The sequence below is a fragment of the Lepidothrix coronata genome, unplaced genomic scaffold, assembly GCF_001604755.1.
Source record: "Lepidothrix coronata isolate B3197 unplaced genomic scaffold, Lepidothrix_coronata-1.0 Scaffold95, whole genome shotgun sequence".
NCBI classification, from domain to species: domain Eukaryota; kingdom Metazoa; phylum Chordata; class Aves; order Passeriformes; family Pipridae; genus Lepidothrix; species Lepidothrix coronata.
Window position 1 is genome coordinate 1,389,426 of NW_016690275.1, and position 20,250 is coordinate 1,409,675.

Below are 20,250 nucleotides of genomic sequence, written 5' to 3' on the forward strand. Positions count from 1 at the left end.
CTAACAAAAAATAATGGTGCAATAGAGATCATCATATAGTGGATGGGAACATATGTACAGTCATGGAGCTTGACTTACTTAAGGCCAGTCATGGAGCTTGACTTACTTAAGGCCACACCACAGAAAACAGTAGTAAAGCTGTTTAACTCAGTCTAGCATATGTGCTAGCCAACTAGGATGATAGTTGGACAGGATTATAATGTATGGTAAGACATGCTTTTCATAGACTGAGTTAAGGCTATTGGGAGTCTCAGAGCATTTTGGACAAGCAATGAATACATTTTATAGTCCCAGTTTTCTCTGTGTACAAAGTTGGAGTAGAGATTAGAGAATTTTTTATGCTGATCCACTGCACATTTTAATATATCCACTACCCTATAAAAATATCATTGACCAGTAGTCAAAACATGGGTTTCTCAAGATGCCGGGGGGGGTCATCTTGTATTTTAATGCATGTGTGGCTTAAAAATAAGCATTATAAACTCAAACCCATACCAAATATTCTTATGAGATGATAGCAGCTAACGTTAGGCTGGTATCTCTGTCTCCATCGTAAGCTCTGGGTCTTCGCTGAGGAAAGCATGATGAATGTGCAGACCTGTCTGACCTGCCTGAAGGTCACTTGCTGCAGACTTTGTTAAACCAAGAAGGGAAAGAAAATCCAGAGCAAATACTCTTATTACAGGCATTTTGTAAAATTTATAAACTAGGTGTTTTGTGGAAATATTGCTGGTGAAGCTGGGTTTGTCAGAAGTATGAATTTTGCAGTATTTCTAAATGAGCAAAGTTTCAGGGTAGGTAAAGTGACATCAGCACGTTAAGTGCTGTCACTCTTCTGCTTGACAAATTGGTCTAAAATTTTTCAGCTTCTTTTTTCACCCATTATGACTTCATCTCTGCTGAGAGGGTTTGACATTATATCCACAGTTATATTGTAACATCGGAGACTTTTTTTAAATGTAGATCTACCCTAAGTAGAAAAGGTTTTTGGAGGCGGAACATGCAAGACATTTATGCAGAGCATACAATAGTTGACCTTGTTTTACAAATGCCGAGAAAAAATTATGGCAAATGTGTTTATTGGATAGTTTTCTTTAGGCAGAAATCACCTTTCCCATCTATTTTCAGTCAAAAAAATCATGGACGAGGTGACATTCAGAATAAGCTATATTTGAGCAATTAAGGTAGACCATATCTAGAAACATTTATCATTAGTATTTCTTCTGAATTCTCCAGTTTAGATAAACAGTTCTGTGCTGTATTAAATACTGTCAGCAACATCTCCTGCTCTCTGTAGGAAATCCTACATTTTGCCTAGACGTTATGCTAATCTTTCTGGCCATTTTAAGGAACTGTTTGTTGCATACTTACAAGTAAAAACAGATCCTCTCATGCCAGATATTCTTTATAGGTGTAAATCTTGGCTGTGTAAGGTACATTAAAACTGGTATGATACCTTCCCATTAACAGTGCTAAGGTAAGTGGTGTTACAAAAATGACAGAAATGCTAAACATGTCTGTGTGGTTGGCATATGGTATCTTTTATATGTATGCTAAGCTATAGAACAGACTGTAAATTAGATAAAAACCAAGCCATTAAATCTGAGTATCTGATACACTTTGAGGACTGGAGTGACATCCTCAAAGATTTTGGAAGTTACAGCTGCAAAATTCGAGACTGCAATTATATCTCTGCTCAATTTATTTCCCAGGAATTAATGGTTTAAAGGGAAGCAAATCAGTTGGTTTGTTTTTTCTGTCAGTGTTCATCTGACAGAGAAAAACAAAAGGGGGAATGAGCTTTTTATATATCTAAAATCTAGATTGTGGTGCTTTTTTTGCATTAAAGTGTCTGAAAATGGGAGTTAAGGGATCCAACTAGTTCAAGTTGGTGCAGCTGATACCATACTTGGGACAGGCAAGTGAGTAAACCTATAACAATTTTTCAAAGCAATTTAACTGCATAGTAATACAAAGAAAAAGATTTGGCCATCAGTTTTCTCAAGTGAAATGAATGACAATTGCAGATACCTGGTGACTGATCCAGATAGAAATTTCCCAGTGGTGCAGACCTCAGCTGAAAAACATTGATTTATTAAACCTAGTGTACTTAATAAATCTAATGATGAAGGATAAGTGAACCATACATGGATTACTCTGCTGTGGGGACCCCAGCCTTTCCAGGCTTTTGGGCCCACAGCACAGCACACAGCTGGTAGCAAATGGGTATAAGCAGCAGCAGCAGCAAAGCAAAAAGATATGGGCCACAGGAAGCGGAAGTCTGTTTCATTTTAAAAACACCCACATATTGGTTTATCTGGAGAGGAAAAATGTTTCAGAATGCATTTGTTTGTATAACTCGCCGCAGTTTTCTACCAAACTGGAACCATATGAAATGTGAAAACACAGTTTTTCCATAGTTTTTCCTTCAGTTCTGGTTAGCAAATTTTACAGTCGATAACAGAAATCTCTGCACTGAGGCCTCTCTACCGAGAGAGGTCTGTTAGGTTCCTTAAATGACTTTTATAAGCTTAAAATTTAAATATTTGGAAATTTTTCAGTATTTCAATATTTTAAAATTTAAATATTTCCTTTTAAAATAGTGGCAGTATATCTTTTAGCAGCAGAGGAGAAAGAAACAGGGACAGTCACATCTTGTGAGTTGTTTGCATGGAGTCAGCAACCTGAGGAAGTGCTCGCAAGTTTCAGTTTCCTTTTGTTTAAGAACCGCCTTCATTAAATGACAGCTCTTTTTCACAGACAGTCTTACTTTAAAATACGTATTTTCAACAGCCATACTTTAAGTTGTGTTAGCAGTTTCCCCTGTTTGCATCCTTGTTGAGAATCTGCCTTGTGATTGAAACATGTCATTGAAGCTTCCAGTTAGTACTGTTTAGCTGAATCTTTATCTGTTTCAGTCTATTTGAAGATTTTAGCTATTTCTTCAATTCACAGAAACATTTGCCTGTCTGTCTTAGTCTCTTGGTCATGGAAAGAAGAGAAGGACCTTGTAAAAGGCACAACAGACAAAATGTGTCTTTGAAATAGAGGTGAACCAGAATATACCATTAGCAGGTCTTAATATTTTGGAGAAACAGGTAGATCTAGTCTTTGTTCCTTTTCACTTGAAGTTTCTGGAGGATAAGGGGAAACATTGAAAGAAAAGACAAAAAATTTCCCTGTGAAACATGCATCATATTTTGGAGTTTGACAGAGGAAAGCTTTTTTTCCCTGTGATATATAATAATGAGGCTGCTCCAGGATAGAATAAACCTCTCAAGCTGATATCAAATTCAGATTTTTGCCAAGATCTGCAAACAGCTTCTTGAAGTGACCTGAAGATGAAAAATATTCCTGTTGTCCCACAGGCTAATACTAGGTGCTAATACGGTACCGTCCCAGTTTTTGTGCTAATCCAATGGGATATACTGGCAATTTAGATGATAAAAGAAATCACATAGGTACATTCTTGCAGCTGTGCATTTTACTGTTTTACTGCAGTAATCTGTTCTGCAAGTTTGACTATCTAATAAACTAGTCCATGCAAAAGAAGGCATCTGTCTTCATTTCTCTTCGCCATTAGTTCATTATGCATACATTAAACTTCAGGGAATAAGTACAGAGATTTATTAGAGAGTTGGAGAGCACAGGTTAGCAGCCAAGAAATACCTAAATTATTCCTTTTCTTTTTTCCCCCCTTTTTTTCCCCCTTTTTTTTCCCCTGTTGGCAAACTTATTTCATGGGAATAGTAAATTCTTGTGGATTTTAAATGCTTATTGACAGCTAAAGTCATCACTGTTTCTGTGATTTGGTAAACTTTAATGTAAACCAGTAGCTTATTTTGTAGTTCTCTAACCCTGCTTTTCCATTGGCTTTAACTATATTTTTTCTTCATCTTGAATGAGTAAATTAATGATCGTTTTTTCCCAGGTATTTTTTCCCTACTATAAACACCTGATAAAAAATCATTGCATCCTATTTCTCGGGCAGTGTTGCATATTAAACGCCCCTCGAAGCCATCTTTGTAACTTTAGTTTTGTATCAGATTGAAGGATACAAAAAGAATGAATCATTGATAGATCACTTTTTAAAACATTCCTAGCTATGTATTCTTTCAGTCTGATTTTGAAGTACCATCTTCCAGAAGTCAGCATTTCTGCATTGTGGTTTTCCATAAACATAGAGAGTAAGTAAACCATAACGGTATCAGTGATCACTGAGCACAAAGGAGAAAAGGTAAAATCTGTGGGAAGCATTCACTCACATTTTCCATTTTTCTCATTTTTTTCATGCATATCTTATTCTTCCAAGGATTGTCTAATCTTCTACACAGAGCCTTTGATAAATCCTTTTGTTATGCTGAATCTCCCTCAGTACTACCAAGTAGAAAGAAACGGTGTGTGTATCATTCAACTTTGTATGTTCTACACAGAGGTATATGACCCCTAAAAACTTAAATATCTGTTCCTTAACTAGGAAAAGTTCTACTGGCCCATTCCTCCAAAGTTCAAATATTTTAAAATTCACCATCCATTATTTGAATACATGAACAATACTTTATATAAAAAGCAGTGACACCGTTACTTTATCTTTTTCTGATCCTTACTGCTTCAGTTTTGTCATGATAATAGTGATCGTAACTCCATGTCCTAAAAAGGAATTGTGATGTCTTGTATTAACTAAAATGTTCAGTTATATAGCAGCTATAGATCATGACAGGCAATGCAAAGTATGTTTAGCAAAATAATTGACATCTCAAATGGAGAAAAGGGATTTATGGGCACTATTGCTGAAATTTACCTGGTAGCCACAGGATGTTAAAACATTGGAAGGAGCTGCAAAACATGTCTTAAATAGCAAAACCTAAGCTGTACATACAGTTCTTAATCTAAAATGGAAAGAAGATTAAGAGGTGATTTGATCAGAGGTTACAGTTCTGTATCTGCAGGGACATCCTGAATGTAATGGTGGTACTATAATGAGATCTTGGTCTTGAAGGCTTCTCCACTCCCCATTCAGATAGACATTATCTCACATGTAGATTTTCCATCATGTGACGTTTGCAAAGCCACACTGGATATCTTTCTAAAAGATATTAGCCAGAGACACCACTAAATCATGTTTCTTTGCTTATGTCACTCAGGAGATCAGGGAGAGAATTGTTCTCGGTGATTCCTTCCTGCCTTGAGATTCACAAATGCAATCAGTCCTGTAATCAATCCTGTCTGATCCATTCTGGTAACTGTAGAAAGGAGAAAAACTGGAACAGTCAGGCTATGCTTTTGTGAGTAGTGACACATCAGTACAAAGCAACACAAATTAGCAAGAGTTCTCTTGGTGTTAATTTCTCGATAAAGAAAACAGAGAGGAAGTTGGAGGTGAATTAATCAGAATTATGGGGAAAAGTTTTATAAATCAAAATCAGTGTCAAAGCTCTGTGCTGTTCTGCACAGCAGGATTTCTACTAGCAAGGGAGGAGGGTTAATGAAGCCTTTATCCCATTCAGACAGAAATATAGAAAAGACTAATGTCATGGAGCTCTGTCCTTTCTTCATCAGTAGTGTTAACAGAGACATGCAGAGGTGTTCAGGGTAGCATTGCTGATGCACAAGCCATTCTTGAGTTCAAGACTTCATTGCTTATAGCATGAAGCAAAATTCTCAATAGGAAATACTTGTTTCACATGGGAGAGACAAATTGGGGTAACTATGGGCATAGGCCTCAGCTCAAAAGTACTTTCTACTACCCATTCCCCACCCCAGCCAAAAATGCCACAATTTGTAAGCAAAGAGGTTTGAGCTCTGGAAAGCTGTGTAATGTCTGTTGAAGAGGTGAAGGTTGAGATTATCACTGTGCTTGTTTTTACCCTCCAATGTCCTTGCTTCAGAAAGCTCCACCTTGACAGTAAGCTACTCTGGATCTTGCAAATGTTGAGGAATTTGACTGCCACCACAGATAATGTGGAAGCAGAAAAATGCTTGAACTTTCTGAAACCTAGGAAGTGCTTCAAGGTGGAGCAGGTCCTCATTGGAAGATAAGGAAATTGATTGTTGCAAATCTTCGAGCACGCAGGTAGTGGTAAGTGGATGGTATAGATACTTTCCTAAAGAAAGCCATCAATGAAAACACTAGAAGTTCCCAGCTAGTTTAAGGAATAAATGTGCTTTAACTAGCACATCATTGAGCAAGTTTATAGTTCGCATTGCATCTTTCTTCCAACCCTACTGCAAGGTGACATGTCAGGGATAAAAGTATCTTTTTTGTACGTAATAATGCAAGAAAAAAAGGATTTTGTTATGATTGCACTAAATTGCATCTTTTTACAGTAATATATTAAAGTATTCATATTTATTGAAGCCAGATGTTTTAATATTTTATAATTATTAAAATAATTTTTACCTCTAATTGAATTTCTTTGCTCAGGGATTATTAATAGTAATTCTGTGGGTTTTGACACTTAAAATGTATCTTACTTTCTAAATCCATTTTAATTAAAGTTTTTTTATTATTCTTCAATATATTTACAAGAGTCCAAATTTGTAATTGGATTCTTAAGCTCTAATAAAGGATTGTTAAACTTGTATGTTTTCAGTTTTCTCCTACACAGATGTTATGCAGTGTATTACATTCCACCTCTATGGACATCTACATAAATTTAGAAAACAGGAAGCAAAAGAGCAAAAAAATGGCAGAAATATACCTTAAAACTAAAAATATCTCCATATGGCGTGGAAGTTATAAACATTTTCTTAGTGGCTGTGATTTTGTCCTTCCCCACCATTAGGCTCTCCCACACAGTCCAAAACTAGGTGGAATGAAAAAAAATTGGTTTTCATGTATTTCCTTAGTAGTTGTATTCATTTTGTTCCTCCATAAGCCCTGTCACCAGCTATCTCAAGAAAATATAGAGAGGGAATGACTTGTTACTGTTATGACTATGTTTAGCCTGACACCTCTAGTCCTTGATGTAGGGGAAAAAAAACAAAGTACAGAGAAAAGAATTCAGAAGCGTTGACTGGCAAAAATTCCTAATAGCCCCACTTAGAAGAATCAGATGCCATCATCTCTATCTTAAATTGATCTCTTTGAGTGTCAAAGTAATGGCATGAATAATTTTAGGCTGCTAGTACTTGGAATGTGTGGGAGGATTTTGATTATCAACATGTATTCCCGGTTTGTTTTCTGGCATTATTGTGCAACTCAGTTGCAAATAAAAGCAAACAAAACAAAAAAAACCCCATGCTCAAAAACTATCTCTCATTATGGAATTTCTGCAAGCAGGATATCCAGAGGACCAAAAAGGTTGTTCCCTCACCAGCACTTGTTTGGTTTGGAAAAACGTCTAGACAAGTGGCTATCCAGCTCCTACTTTAGTCTGCGTGTCTGCCACAGTTAGCCAGGAGAAACCTCTCTGTTTCTTACACAGCTGCTGCCATGGACCACTTTTCCCTCTAAGTTCAAAGCAGTGTTTTTTTGCATCCTCCTATGAAGCTATCCTTTGTAAGTTGGCTGTACAGAGATCATTCTTATCTTTTCTGTGTGAAGCTGCTTCTATGTGAAAACTGATTTTACACCATGCCATATTATTCCATGCCATCCATTTTTTCATTTTCTGGCAAATGTTTGCTGTTATTCCTGTCTGCGAGCAGTGGATTCAGACACTAGCAGAATGTTGTATCTTGAATATGTGCTATTGGTAGCATGGCTGTGCTGCTGCTGGAGAAGCACTGGGACTGCACTGTAGGCTGTGAGATGGAAATGTTAAGCCCTGAGAAGGTAATAATGGTTTAACTCCAGTCACTGTTTCACTCCTGAAATGTAGTTACTGGAGTTAGTATAGTGTGCTTTGATAACTGTGTCATATATCAGGTATTTTTTCCAATATTCTTCTGCTAAGAAATTGGTGAGGTTCTTGTCATTAAGAATGAAGAGACTTTTTTTTGTCTGCAACTGGCTTTCAGTTAGTGGTTATTTGATTTCAGGTTTCTGATATTTATATTAATTTCTGATATTTTAGTTAGAAACAGAATTTCAAATATAATCCTTATGTTTGATGTTAAATTGAAGACCACCCCTGTTGAATGCCTTGGTTGGGATTTAGAGAGAGTTGTCTGCCAAGGTATCCATTTCTGTGCCTTCAAATATGAAAAATGTACCCAAAACCAAATAGCACAAGAGCTAAGCTCTTTTTAGGCAGGAAACCAATGAACCCAGGTGTGAACTGTGCTTCTTTGTCCTGCAGGCCTGGTGTTTTCAGTGAGTTATGTGATCATGTCCTGTATATCACAGCCTGTGATGGATCATAAAATATCATTATTTGCTTTTCTGTGTCATACCTAGGCCAGGCAGCAGATTTTTTCCAGTTTATAAGCACTAGTGGAAGATATTTGTTTTCCAGATAATATTTCTGCAGTAGCAAAGTCATCTTGTAGATACTCTTAGAGCTTATAGGGAAAAAAAAAAGAAAAAAAGGATCATCTCATGCCCTGTACACAATCAGAACAGCTGTTGGTATAAACCAAGTCTATTTGAGGCAGTTTTCTGCAAGTGTCTGAGCCTTACCAGCCTCCTCTGCTTTCACTGAAAATGGTACAGCATTTCACCTGTACATTTATACAGGTTAACCTGTCTGCCGACCCAAGACAACCTGCATTGACAGTGTTTTAAATTTACGGTCCCATTGGTAACTGCAGTATATCGTGCCTTTCAGATGTGCTCTGCTGCTCTTCAGACTCGTTTGTCTTCCACTGTGGATTGCTGGGTTCCAAACTAGGACTGGTTTGGGGATTGTCCCTCCACAGCCTGGAGAATACAGCACAGCATAGGCTGCGATCAGCTCCATGTTTTCAGACTCTCTTCACCTATGGGGGGGGGTGTTGCCTGTTTTTAATAGAAATTTAGGTGTTTTAGAAGTTAGCGACAGCCAGTCAGGAAAAGGGCAACAAGGAATGGTGCATTCATCATCTCTTGACATCCGTCTTGTCATACTAAGAGAAATATGCAACCCGCAGGATTTGAAGCATGGAGTAGGTGTGATGTCTCCAGTATAACAAACTGCTATCTCTTTCTTAAGAATTGACTTTATGTGATTTTTTTATTAAACCATGAGATGCCTACTAGGATGAAAAGCAAAATGTTTTCGCTGCAGAATTTCTGCTGACATACAGGGGAAAATTCATTCAAGGAGAGCATTGACTGTATTTTCAAGAGACTTACCAATTACTTATTTATTGATTAAGTATGGGTTTGGTAGGAAAATATCAATACTAGCAAGTATTTTTTTACTTTTAGGTTAGGTTTCATTTATGGCCTGTTCCAGCTGCACTGAACAGTCTTATTCACTAGCTGGAGAATAGAAGTAAGCACTTGACCTGACTGTGTAGATTTTAGGCATTTTCTTGGATTTTAAAATGAAATTTTCACAGAAGGGACTCAGTATCCGGAAGGAAGGCAAATATTTTTCAGTTTTACTTTAATATGTAAATTAAGAAATAAAATTGTAGTAATGTAGAAAATAAATAATAAAACTTTGGATTAAGAATTCTCTCAGCTTTCAAATATTTGTCTGTGAAAAAATCTCTTCTGTCATCTAGTATTTCATTTTCTTTTTGAAGAAGTGAATATATTCCAGGTTCATAAATCTCATTAGAATTAATTTTCCACGCTTTTTATTCATTAAAAGATATTATTTATGTACATCAAAAAGTAGAAAATGACAAAAAGTCTGCTGATTTATGAAATACTAGAAGCTTTATTATTATACTATTATTCTTGAAGAAAAATCAATCATGGTGTTTCTTGGATTTTACTTACCTGCAAGTTGTTCCATGTATTCATCTTCTCACAATAAGTTTTACCCAGGCTTGAATTTGAGCATCTGCTTATCTTTAAAGCTTTCTTGTGCTACGTTGACTATCCCTATAGTCTGCCAGATTGCAGAGCAGGTCATAGTATTACTACACCAGCTGACCTGGCTGCAAGTCAGGCACATGCAGTTATGATACTGCAACAGCAAGCCTAGGAGAAGCATCTGGACCGAGAATTTAGAAAACAGCAGCAGTGTAATGTTTTCTTTAGAATTCAGTTGCAGCGTGTGCTTCACCTTTCAGAACTGGAAATTTAAAGGAAGCTCTTTAGAGCAGAACCTTTCTTTTTCATCTTATGCCTGCCTGTGTGTGCAAGTATGTGTGTGTGTACAAGTCTGCATCTTTGCACTCCCCTTACCAAGCCATCTCCAGTATTCAGTGGGATTCCTGAACCCCATGCTGAAGGTGGGTGGATGCCAGGAGAGCTGTAGGGTGGCTGGTGCAGCATAGACAGCTGTGTGCCTGGGATTGCCCCTGCAGCTGCAGGAAGCAGTGCAAGTCCTGGGGCAGTCCTGAAACCCTCCCCAAGCCAAGGGAAGGCAGGTCCCAGTGTGAGCTTGTAAATTATAAGAAATCTGGAAATAACTTCTTTGCTTTCCTTTCTAATGCTAGCTATGCTAATATTATTAGCAATGTGGGAGTACATGTAGGAAAGAACACACTCTAGAATCTTCTAACTAATTAGGAGTTTGCTGGTTGGCGTAAGTAATGAATTGTGAGTGAGGTGATACATGAAGTAGTTTGATTTTTAACCCACAAAGAGTAACATAGGATTGTCTTAACTAGAGAATAGAGACTGACCTTGATGCAGTTGCGTGTTGGATTGGTAATGAAGTCCCAGGGTTGTTCTGATATTGGGCATTTCAATAATACTCCAGTGGGATTAGTCTGTAATAATAATGCCAAAGCAATGCAGATGAGTAAACATGTAATATATAGTATTATAAGAACAGTAATCATGTGCGATTTAAGAAAGCAAAGATGAAAACCAGAGAGAGAGGGGTATCAAATGGACCTGGTTCAGAGCCCTTCCAGGGATAACAGTCTCTTATAAGCAAAACCAGCTTAGGTAGTTTGATTTCTTCCTGATATGATTATGTACAACAAAAGCTACAAAATCCTTCAGAGCAACAAACCTAATGAAAATACTGTGCATGCCTAGATGACCTTATCTGTCAGTTAGCAATGAGCCTTTCACACCACACTTCCCTTGCAGTGTTGGTGCATCTTTCCTTTCTGCCTACCAAGGAAAAGTGTCTAGAAGTCGCTGTTCTGTTGGCAGAGGTATACAGAAATTTGTCAGAATGGTGAGCAGGAAGGAGCCTGGTCATCACTTTCCATATCAGTAGTTGAAGGGAATTGTAAAACTGTTAGCCAGCTTAAAATACTGCATGGATCATCTGTTCCACATGTCACTTCAGGCAGCAGAGTATTTCCCAGAATTGGATTGAAAACTCAGAACCTATATAAAAGATCAAAGCACATGACAGTATTGTGCTGTGGCAAAAGATTAGGCATGTGCAATGCATTGTTGATGTTCCACATACACATTCTGGCAAAATATTCATTAAAAAAAATAAAATCTTAAATGGTTCCTGAGAACCAGATTGCACTACTGAGAAGTAAAAAGGAAGGATTCCGTGTGGGAGATGGAGTGAGAGGAGAATTCTCCTTTTGACTCCAGATCTCACAATTGAGTAAACTCTGTAATGTGTCGCTCAGTAGCAAAGCTCGTCAGGTTTCATCATGGGTGCATGATGCAACATATACAGTATACAGTATATATATAAATATACAGTAATTTTGGTTTCAATAAGTACCATGTCTAACTCTTGTGATCCTTATGAATACTTACAGGTTTTTATAAAACTGAAAGCAGCATTTTGGCCTCTCTACAGCTATGTAACATATCTGCATGTTCAGATGCAGGTAATCACATCTGTTCTTTCTGAGCTCTTAAGAAGGCCAGATGTGAGTAAACATTGTGGAATCTCAACAGCTTCCAAATGGTACCCAAATGGTGGTTTGGTGTCAGCCAAGTTGAAGAATGCAGCAGGTAACTATGCTGCTGTCTGCTTCTGACAACCCATGCTGCTGACTGAATACACTGCAGAATTTTGTCTTAATAGAAGCTTTATAAGCATAGAAGAATTCTTGCCCAAGCACTTAAATCATGCTGTATAATGATAAAAATGTGAATAACTGAAGTGGGATCATCATCAGCTAGAATGGAGATGGCCTGACAGCCACCTGGAAAGGAGCAGGAACATTGCATGGCATGATTCTACATTGGAAAAAGATTCAGTAGTTAACTCCATTAAAAGTACTACCAAGGATTACAGGACTGTCCACCAGGACTGGAGGCTCTTCTGAATGCTTTCCTCTGTCTGCCACCATTTCCTCAAATACAGAGGCGATGGTGGTAGGTTTGGCAATTCTTGTTCTGAGCAGCCATTCTTCATATAAAGGTGAAAATGTATTAGGTCATCTTGTCAGTCATGTGAAAAGATCTTGGAAGAGCCTTGCTGGTGTTTGTATAGTGCTACTTCTAGATCTTACTGAAGAACATTTGAATATATACAAGGAACTCGCTTGTTTTTTGGGTGGATTTTAGTCTTTAAATCTTAAGCCAGCACAGCAAACTTCTAGTGCGGTGCAGGCATACTGTTTATTTACAATGCAAATATGATATTTTTAACTGACCAATTCACCTGAAAGCTGCATATTGATACTCAAAAGGACCAGAAAGATGAATGGTCCTTCTAGAATTTTAATGGATCTTTAGGATTTTGTGCATTTTTCCAGAATACCTGAGCAGCTGGTGGTTTTAATGGGTCTCCTCTGACTGAAAACAGTGGATATGAGATATGATTGCCTCGTGGCTTTCCAAACAGTTGCAGTCCTGCAGGAACTGTGCATATGTAGATTATCTTATCCATCCATGTACAATAAAGGCATCTCTTTTTGAAAGTTTGAGGCTTTTTGTTGCAGGTGACCTTCATTTGTTGATGTCTGTGGGATTAACTTAGCATTTTCCAATTATGCTAAATGGAGAAACTGCAGAAGAGGGTGTCTCAGACAGCATGTGAGGGAAATTTTATATATACTTACCACTATGAAAGCCCTTCACCTACTTTGTACCTGTTCTGCAGAGATTGCAGAGAGTTATAGTGGAACTATATATGTGTAAGAATAAGGAATAAATCCGTTAAGATCTGATATATTTCTGTCTGGATTCTTGCTATGTTCAATCGTTTTTATTAACACTGACACCTACTAGTGGCCTCAAAATGAGTCTGAATCTAAAATTATAGTTTTGTTATATCTTTGCATCTTTTACCCTTCTGTTTATTCAGTTGAAGTACTTTATAAAACACAGAGGTCAGAGGGAGAGAGCAGAAAATGAGAAAAGATAGCCTTCTTAAAATGCGAAACAAGTACCTTAGTTATAAGCATTGCCAGGCTTTGTATTTATTGGCTCTATATAGGATACCAGCATATTGGTATGGTTTTTAATAACCTTTTACAGATCATATGTCTCAAGATTTATCTGTATGCAGACCTTTGCGCACAGTACTTGTGAATTGTAACATAAAGAATCTCCAGATGTACATGTTATTTCTTATTAACGCAGAATGATTTTCTAGGGAAGTAGATGACATATTAGAAAGGCAACATCTGTGCTATTACTTAAATCTTAATAATGTCAATAATTTTCTTTCAACAGAGGAATTCAAGGGCTCAACAATAGTTGAATTAATGAAAAAAGAAGGCACCACCCTAGGGCTTACAGTATCGGGGGGTATTGACAAGGATGGGAAACCAAGAGTATCTAACCTTCGCCAAGGAGGAATCGCTGCTAGGTAACCACATCTCAAGCCACAAAATGCATTATAAGATGTGATTGCTTCGAAAATATGTACCACATCAGAAAGGTCACTAAAAAATATGTGACTGGATGCATCTATAATGGCAGCCCATCACACTGGAGAACCTCGTAGGGAAATGGCAACAGCTGGTCCTCCTCTTTACTCTAGGCTACTTTGATAAAAACTAGAAATACCAATGAGATATTTGGAAGTCATCATGAGACTAATGATATTTATTCTAAATTATATATGTTTTATTTCTCTATTTTTTTGTCCTTGAACAAAAATTTGGGAGAAGTAGCATAACGTACTGCAGGGAAAAAATAAAATGGAAAAACTAAGGGTAGTCCTACTGTAATTTATTTATTTTTTTTAACTGTTCATCAGCTGGTTTTAAGATTAAAAACTCTAAATTCATAGCTACCTTGGCTACTACTACAGTGGAAAGAAAAAGCTGTTATTCATGAGTGAGACAAGTTGAAATATAAAGGTTGAGCTGAAGCACTCCAAGTAACCAAGCAGAACATATGCTTTTGGGCTGTGGCCTGTGTCCTGTAGCTGTGATGTTAACTGCAAAGGCAACCACTGTTTTGGACACTTCCCAAAGAGAGAGAGAGAAAGATAGGGACATGAAGAAGATGACTTCCCAGATCCTGTGTCCAAACCAGTCCCATCATCCAACTGCTTTATTGTATAGCTGGTTTTGTACCTCAGAAATTAATAATGCAACAATGTTCTTCTTTTAGTATTTAACAAGACAGATTGGATTATGATCTTAAAATGCCACTTTCTGTTAGAAAGTTCAATTTATTTTAATCCAGATTAATGGAAAAAGTATTTCTTACCGTCACTAAACGGTACTTTTAAAGGATTTAGTTTGGTCCAGAAGATCTGTCTTTAACGAAAGTAATATATACTTTTCCCTAGGAGTGACCAGCTGGATGTAGGCGACTACATTAAATCTGTGAATGGAATCAACCTGACCAAATTTCGCCATGATGAGATCATCAGCCTGCTCAAGAATGTTGGTGAAAGGGTTGTGTTAGAAGTGGAGTATGAGCTGCCTCCAGTCTGTAAGTAATCGCAGAGCAAACTGAAACCTATGCAGAATAGCAGATGTTGTCAGCAGTGAGATGGGCATGGTTGATGACAGCCATTTTGGTAATGATTGGGTTTTTATGTTCTATTTTTATTTTTTTCTGTGGCTTATTGCAGTGTCTTGAAGCAGTAGAAAAGAAATGGCAGTACAGGGGGATGCTTTCAGATGTTTTAAAAGCATGAATCCCACCAATGACAGAGCAGAGTTGTCAATCTCCACTATTTTATTTTTTTTGTTTGCTTGTTTGCAATTTTGAATACTGGAAATCAGTTTGGGTAGATTCTGTGGCAAGAAAATCCTTCTTGTTACAGTAAGATCTTCTAACATGAGACTAGTGAATATCTGCTAGTTCTGCCTCTGCCTTTTCCTTGTGTCTCTTCACTTGCAGCACCCTTCCTCTCTCCCAGATAAACAACATCCTTTGGGACTTTTCAGTCTTTTCTGATGTCACTTTCAGGCAACATTTCATTTCTAGAGCAGAAGACCCAGAGAGGGGTAGGCCATGAGGATACATAAACTTGCAAGAATTGTGTGACTGAAACAAGAGCTTTCACTGAGCAGGATTTTCTTCAAAATATAAATTTATGCTGACGCTAAAGTCACAGAATGCTACTGAATGTTTTCCTTGCCTCTGCTTTGCTATTTCTTATGTGCTTATGTCTAAAACAGTGTGTCTATAGGAGAAAATCAGTGCGAATCGAGTCTATCAGGAATGAAGTGAAAGCTAGAGAAACAGAGAGTTGGAAACCTGGGACCTAAAGTGAAGGAGTGAGTGTCAGGTGGCTTCCTGGCACCAAGGAGCTGCATCAGTCACACCTTTAAAAGGGTGTGTGCTCCTTCATGCTGCTCACTAGAGGGGAGAAGATGCAGTTTGCTGGTGTTTGGCCAGAAAAATCTGGAGTCAACTAGGAAGTTCATGCTCCCTTAAGTAACGAGTTTCATTGTAATAGAAGCCAAAAAATCCATCACTCTCTTCAGTATTTAGAAGATGATGACCTCCCCACAACTTTCTAGCAGCTGGAGGGTTAGTCTAATTACATATTTGGTGGTTTGTATGACCTCCTGACAACCATCTTAATATGTTTTGAATGTTCTGTTTAGTGTTTGCTTGTGGTAACAGAACTTCATGTTCTAAAACACAGAATCTGAGTTAATGAAGTTAGCCGAGTTCTGAGTTACTTTGCTGCAGATGTATTTGTTTTACCAGCATTAATTGGTTTGCATTTATTCAAGTGGGCTTCCTTTTGTTTCATCCCCTTTTAGCATATGTGCCACTCTTGTCCACTGAAACAGGATTTTGACATGCTAAATTACAGTACAAATTGTAACTTTTTTTTAAGTCCTTGGAATTTCCAAGGACTTGGAATACACAAGTCCTTGGAAAGTCCTTGGGTAGATAATGGAGATAATTAGCAATCTAGTTGTTTCCATTAACTTCTAGTGAACAGGCTAGACACAATGCTTTCGTTACACACAGAAGGTTTCTGGTAAGTCATGTGGTGAAGTCCTGGCATCTCCTTCCTGGCCCCCATATGTAATGAAATTCTACTGTTGTTATGGTTGCCTCCTCAGAGAAAGGACTATCATGGTTTCAGCATGGGGAAATGTCAGTCATTTAATAATGATGAATTAAATTTGGTTTAGCACTGGTAATCTCCCTCTCCCTAGTGCTTCTTTCCATGCCTGGAAATGGTCACAGCAGCTAGTTTCAGCACGAGCCACCTCAGTGTTTAAAACAGGATTACCTGTCTCACACCTGCCTTTTGCTGTTGGTAAGGGTTAAGGACTTCTTTCCAGTACCAGGCTGAGGCTGGGGTGGAAGGACAGCCACCTGCGTGGCTGTTGCCCAAGTGGAAGGATGCTACATACCAGTCCTTGCTGCTGAACTGTAGGTTTTGTCTGTCCTCAGTGGAGGTTACAGGCCACAGCAAACAGAGCAAGAAACACGGATTCATCTTGAGCTACACGCGAGGCCGCTTCCTGTTGATAGGAATGAAGGCAAGAGTTGTCTACTCCTCCCCATAATTCAGTCCTTTTCAGTCAGTAAAGTTTTTCTAGTTGAAAAGGAAACAACCACATGGACTCAGTAACACAGTCCTGATCTTCAATCTGTAGCAGGAATTACTGCAGCACAGAGCAGCGCTTGGAAGGGCCATATTTCATCTGCTTTCTTAAGGAAATGAGATTTATGTGATTTCACTGTGTGGTTCTCCTGGGTCCCTGCAGTAACTTTTTTACTGGGATTGAAAAACTTTAAAAAAAGTACATTACAGTACATGTCCTGGAAATAGACACTTGAGCAAGTCCCTGAGTAGGGGAGTCCTCAGAGAGAGAGGCACACAGTGCCGAGGGGGCACCACTCTTCTGGCACCTTTCATGGCTGGCAGCACATGCAGGGTAGCCTGTGGTGTCCATTTTCCCTTCAGGGTGTCCTGACGGGGAAACTCTGGTTATTGCAGGCAAAAACATTAAATAACATAAGTTTTCATTAGTTCTGCTACTCACAGAGCATGTATTTTATAGAGATGGGTTGGTTTGGTGGTTTTTTTAACTCCGTGTGTTGTGCTGTTTGCAGTATTTGACTGGAAGGTGGGAAGTGTGAGTGCCTGTAATTTTGCCCACTGTCTTTCTCCCTTCAGAAAGGAGAGTTCGTAGGCCATGCCAAAGTTTTTCCTGTAAAAGCTAATAGTAAACTGTCTGCTGGTCTCTTAACAGCAGTGATTTCAAATTCTACAAAGTGGGTTATCACACCCAAATGCATTGGTCTGTGCATTAGGCTTCTCACCCCCTAATCCAGCTGTGCACCACTCTTCTAGTGCTTACAGAGAAAACACTGAGTAGACTAGAAGTCAAAGAATTCTTACACTCACCAGTGATGAGGGAGCTACATTTTGAAAAAGAGAAGAAAAATCCTTATTATACAAAACACATTTTGCATCTTAATTTAGTAATCTGAGATTAGAAATATTAGAGATACACCCCCAAAATGTCAATTGTCTTTGCTTTATGCAATAAAAATAAATGTTTTCATAGCTGAATAACAAGCTTAATAGGTAGCTCTAAGAATTTCATTTGCCATTTTTTTCTCACTGTGCATTTCCATATTTTCTAGCACTCTTCTGTAACTACAAGAAAAGCAAAATTATGCCATAATTTAAACAGTAAGACTCAAATTCCTCACCCGTTACATGCATCTATGTCTCTTTTCCCAGACCATTGGCACTTTGCAAAATATCTGGTCCAACATTCTCTCAAAAAGAGGATGAGTTGTGTTGAATTACAAGTCTTCCATCTGACTGTTTTGTAATTCAGTCTTTCGAATTTAATGACCCAATATCTATCTTAAATTGTAAAAGGTGTAAGTCTGCATGTATAATTAGAAAAATACTAATAATTAAGTTTTGGATTCTTTTTGTTTTATTGGTTTTTCTTTTAGCTGTACAAGGATCCAGTCTCATCTTTAGAACTGTGGAAGTTACTTTACATAAAGAGGGGAACACTTTTGGATTTGTAATAAGAGGTGAGTTACTGTTGAGTTTGAACCCTTTGTATTATCTAAATAAGCAAAAAAGTGATAATTTTTTATGATACTCAGAAATACGTAAGGATTTATGGCTTAAAGTTTCTTAAAGTCAAAGTATTACCTTTTCCATACCTTCATGTACTGCTTTTATGAACTGCTCTAATTTTTGATTATGGAAGAACATTAATTAATAAACTATTTGAAGAAAACATGATAAACTTCATTTCACATAAGACCAGATTCTGCTACATACCTTCTGCTACCTGAAATCAGCAGAAAGGTCATATTTCTTAAAAAAGATTTACATGTAGTATTTGTATAAATTAGGCAGGAAATCTGATTAATCATGATGATAGTCTGAATTGTACAACTAAAATATTATCACTGACTTAAGAGAACAGAAGAAAATATAGAACTGTTAAATAATGTACCCCAATGACGCATTATCAGTTTCTTCAGGGAAAACCTTTTTTTAATTATACGTGAATTCCCTAGCGGCCACTCATTCTGAGTATACGTAAAATAAGGGTGTTCTTTTTCTCTGTGCTGTAAACAGTACAGAACAGTAAGTGTTCACACTGAGATCAGATTTGCAGAGTAAAAGTTCTAAGAAAAAAATATATGTTTATTAAGAATCACTCCATAGAAATGTTTTTTAAAGATTCATCTCTACATAGATTAAGTTGATTTTATTTAAGTTTAAATTCAGAGGAGGGTGATATTAATAGTTTGGCCATTTTTTGATCTTTTTAGCCCATCTGTAAAGGTTCATGCTGCAAGATTTAGGTTTGCCTCTTGGAAATGAGCTTTCATAAAAGCCATAAAATGAAGGTGTATGTTCTCTCACTTTTTCCTTTCTAGGTGGAGCACATGATGACAGAAATAAATCTCGTCCTGTTGTAATAACATGCGTTAGACCTGGAGGGCCTGCTGACAGGTACACTTCATCTTTCTCTGTAGTACATGTGAAAGAGAAATGGAGAAAGGTGAATTATTTGGGACACAAGTTAAGATTTGGAGTGAAATAGATGTATTCAAACTCAGTCCTTTGAAATTCATGTTTTAGCCTTTAATTGTTGTAATAATAATAATAATAATAACAAGAACAGTAATGGGCAACCACAGAGGCTCAGCGTGCCATGGTATGTATGAACTTTAATTTAGAATCTTGCACATCAGACTTTCTCATTAAATGCTTTCAAAAATTAACCCAAAATAATTAGAACAAATGCCTGCAATAGATCAGAGCACATTTTTTTGCATCCTTCAGACAAATGGTGTAGCTCTTAATTATGCTTTTTATACTCTAACACTACCATCTTTTTCTCTTACACTGTCTTGTGTTTGAGTGTTGTTGCATTATTCTGTTAAGATATTTGTACATATCTGCATGTGAGTTCACACATAACGTTGCCTGGGCAACTTCTGTGTACAGATTTATGTTTTGGACATATTTGTATGTAATACCATTTTATATTTATCTCACTTTATTTCTGTGTCCAAACTATATTTTCAAAAATGGCACTCATGTCCTTAAAACACTCAAGAAACTCAAAGGGCAGTTTCTGTAAAGCAGACTGATGTTCTGTAGCCTGTGTTGACATTTTTGACATTGGAAATGTTAATTGAGAAGAAAATGTTTCAAGAGAGCCTCTCTTTTGTTCCATGGCTTTCTTCTCTCCATCATCCTTGTTTTTCTCCATGATTCTTAAGCTGACAGTGTTAGTACTTCATTTTCTATTATAATTCTGAATAGATTATGTAATACTTTAGAGCCAAATTATTTTTGGGTAGGAAGAAAAGAAAAATGGAATTATCCAAGTAAGAGATATTTTAAAAGAAAATGAATGGACATTCATGTTTTGCAATCTGTTTCTGCACTCGTGTTTGCA

The 20,250-nt window shown here is 37.4% G+C and overlaps 1 protein-coding gene across 11 annotated transcripts in view; it reads left to right on the forward strand.

Annotated features, from left to right (window-relative positions):
• The window catches only part of GRIP1 (glutamate receptor interacting protein 1), a 323,893-nt gene that overhangs the window by 224,356 nt on the left and 79,287 nt on the right, over nucleotides 1-20,250 (forward strand). For all 11 annotated transcript variants that reach the window (XM_017822141.1, XM_017822145.1, XM_017822147.1 and 8 more), the window contains exons 3-6: nucleotides 13,595-13,730; nucleotides 14,664-14,809; nucleotides 18,272-18,355; nucleotides 19,220-19,295. In XM_017822141.1, the coding sequence (XP_017677630.1) occupies nucleotides 13,595-13,730; nucleotides 14,664-14,809; nucleotides 18,272-18,355; nucleotides 19,220-19,295 (442 nt within the window). The remainder of the gene's footprint in view (nucleotides 1-13,594; nucleotides 13,731-14,663; nucleotides 14,810-18,271; nucleotides 18,356-19,219; nucleotides 19,296-20,250) is intronic.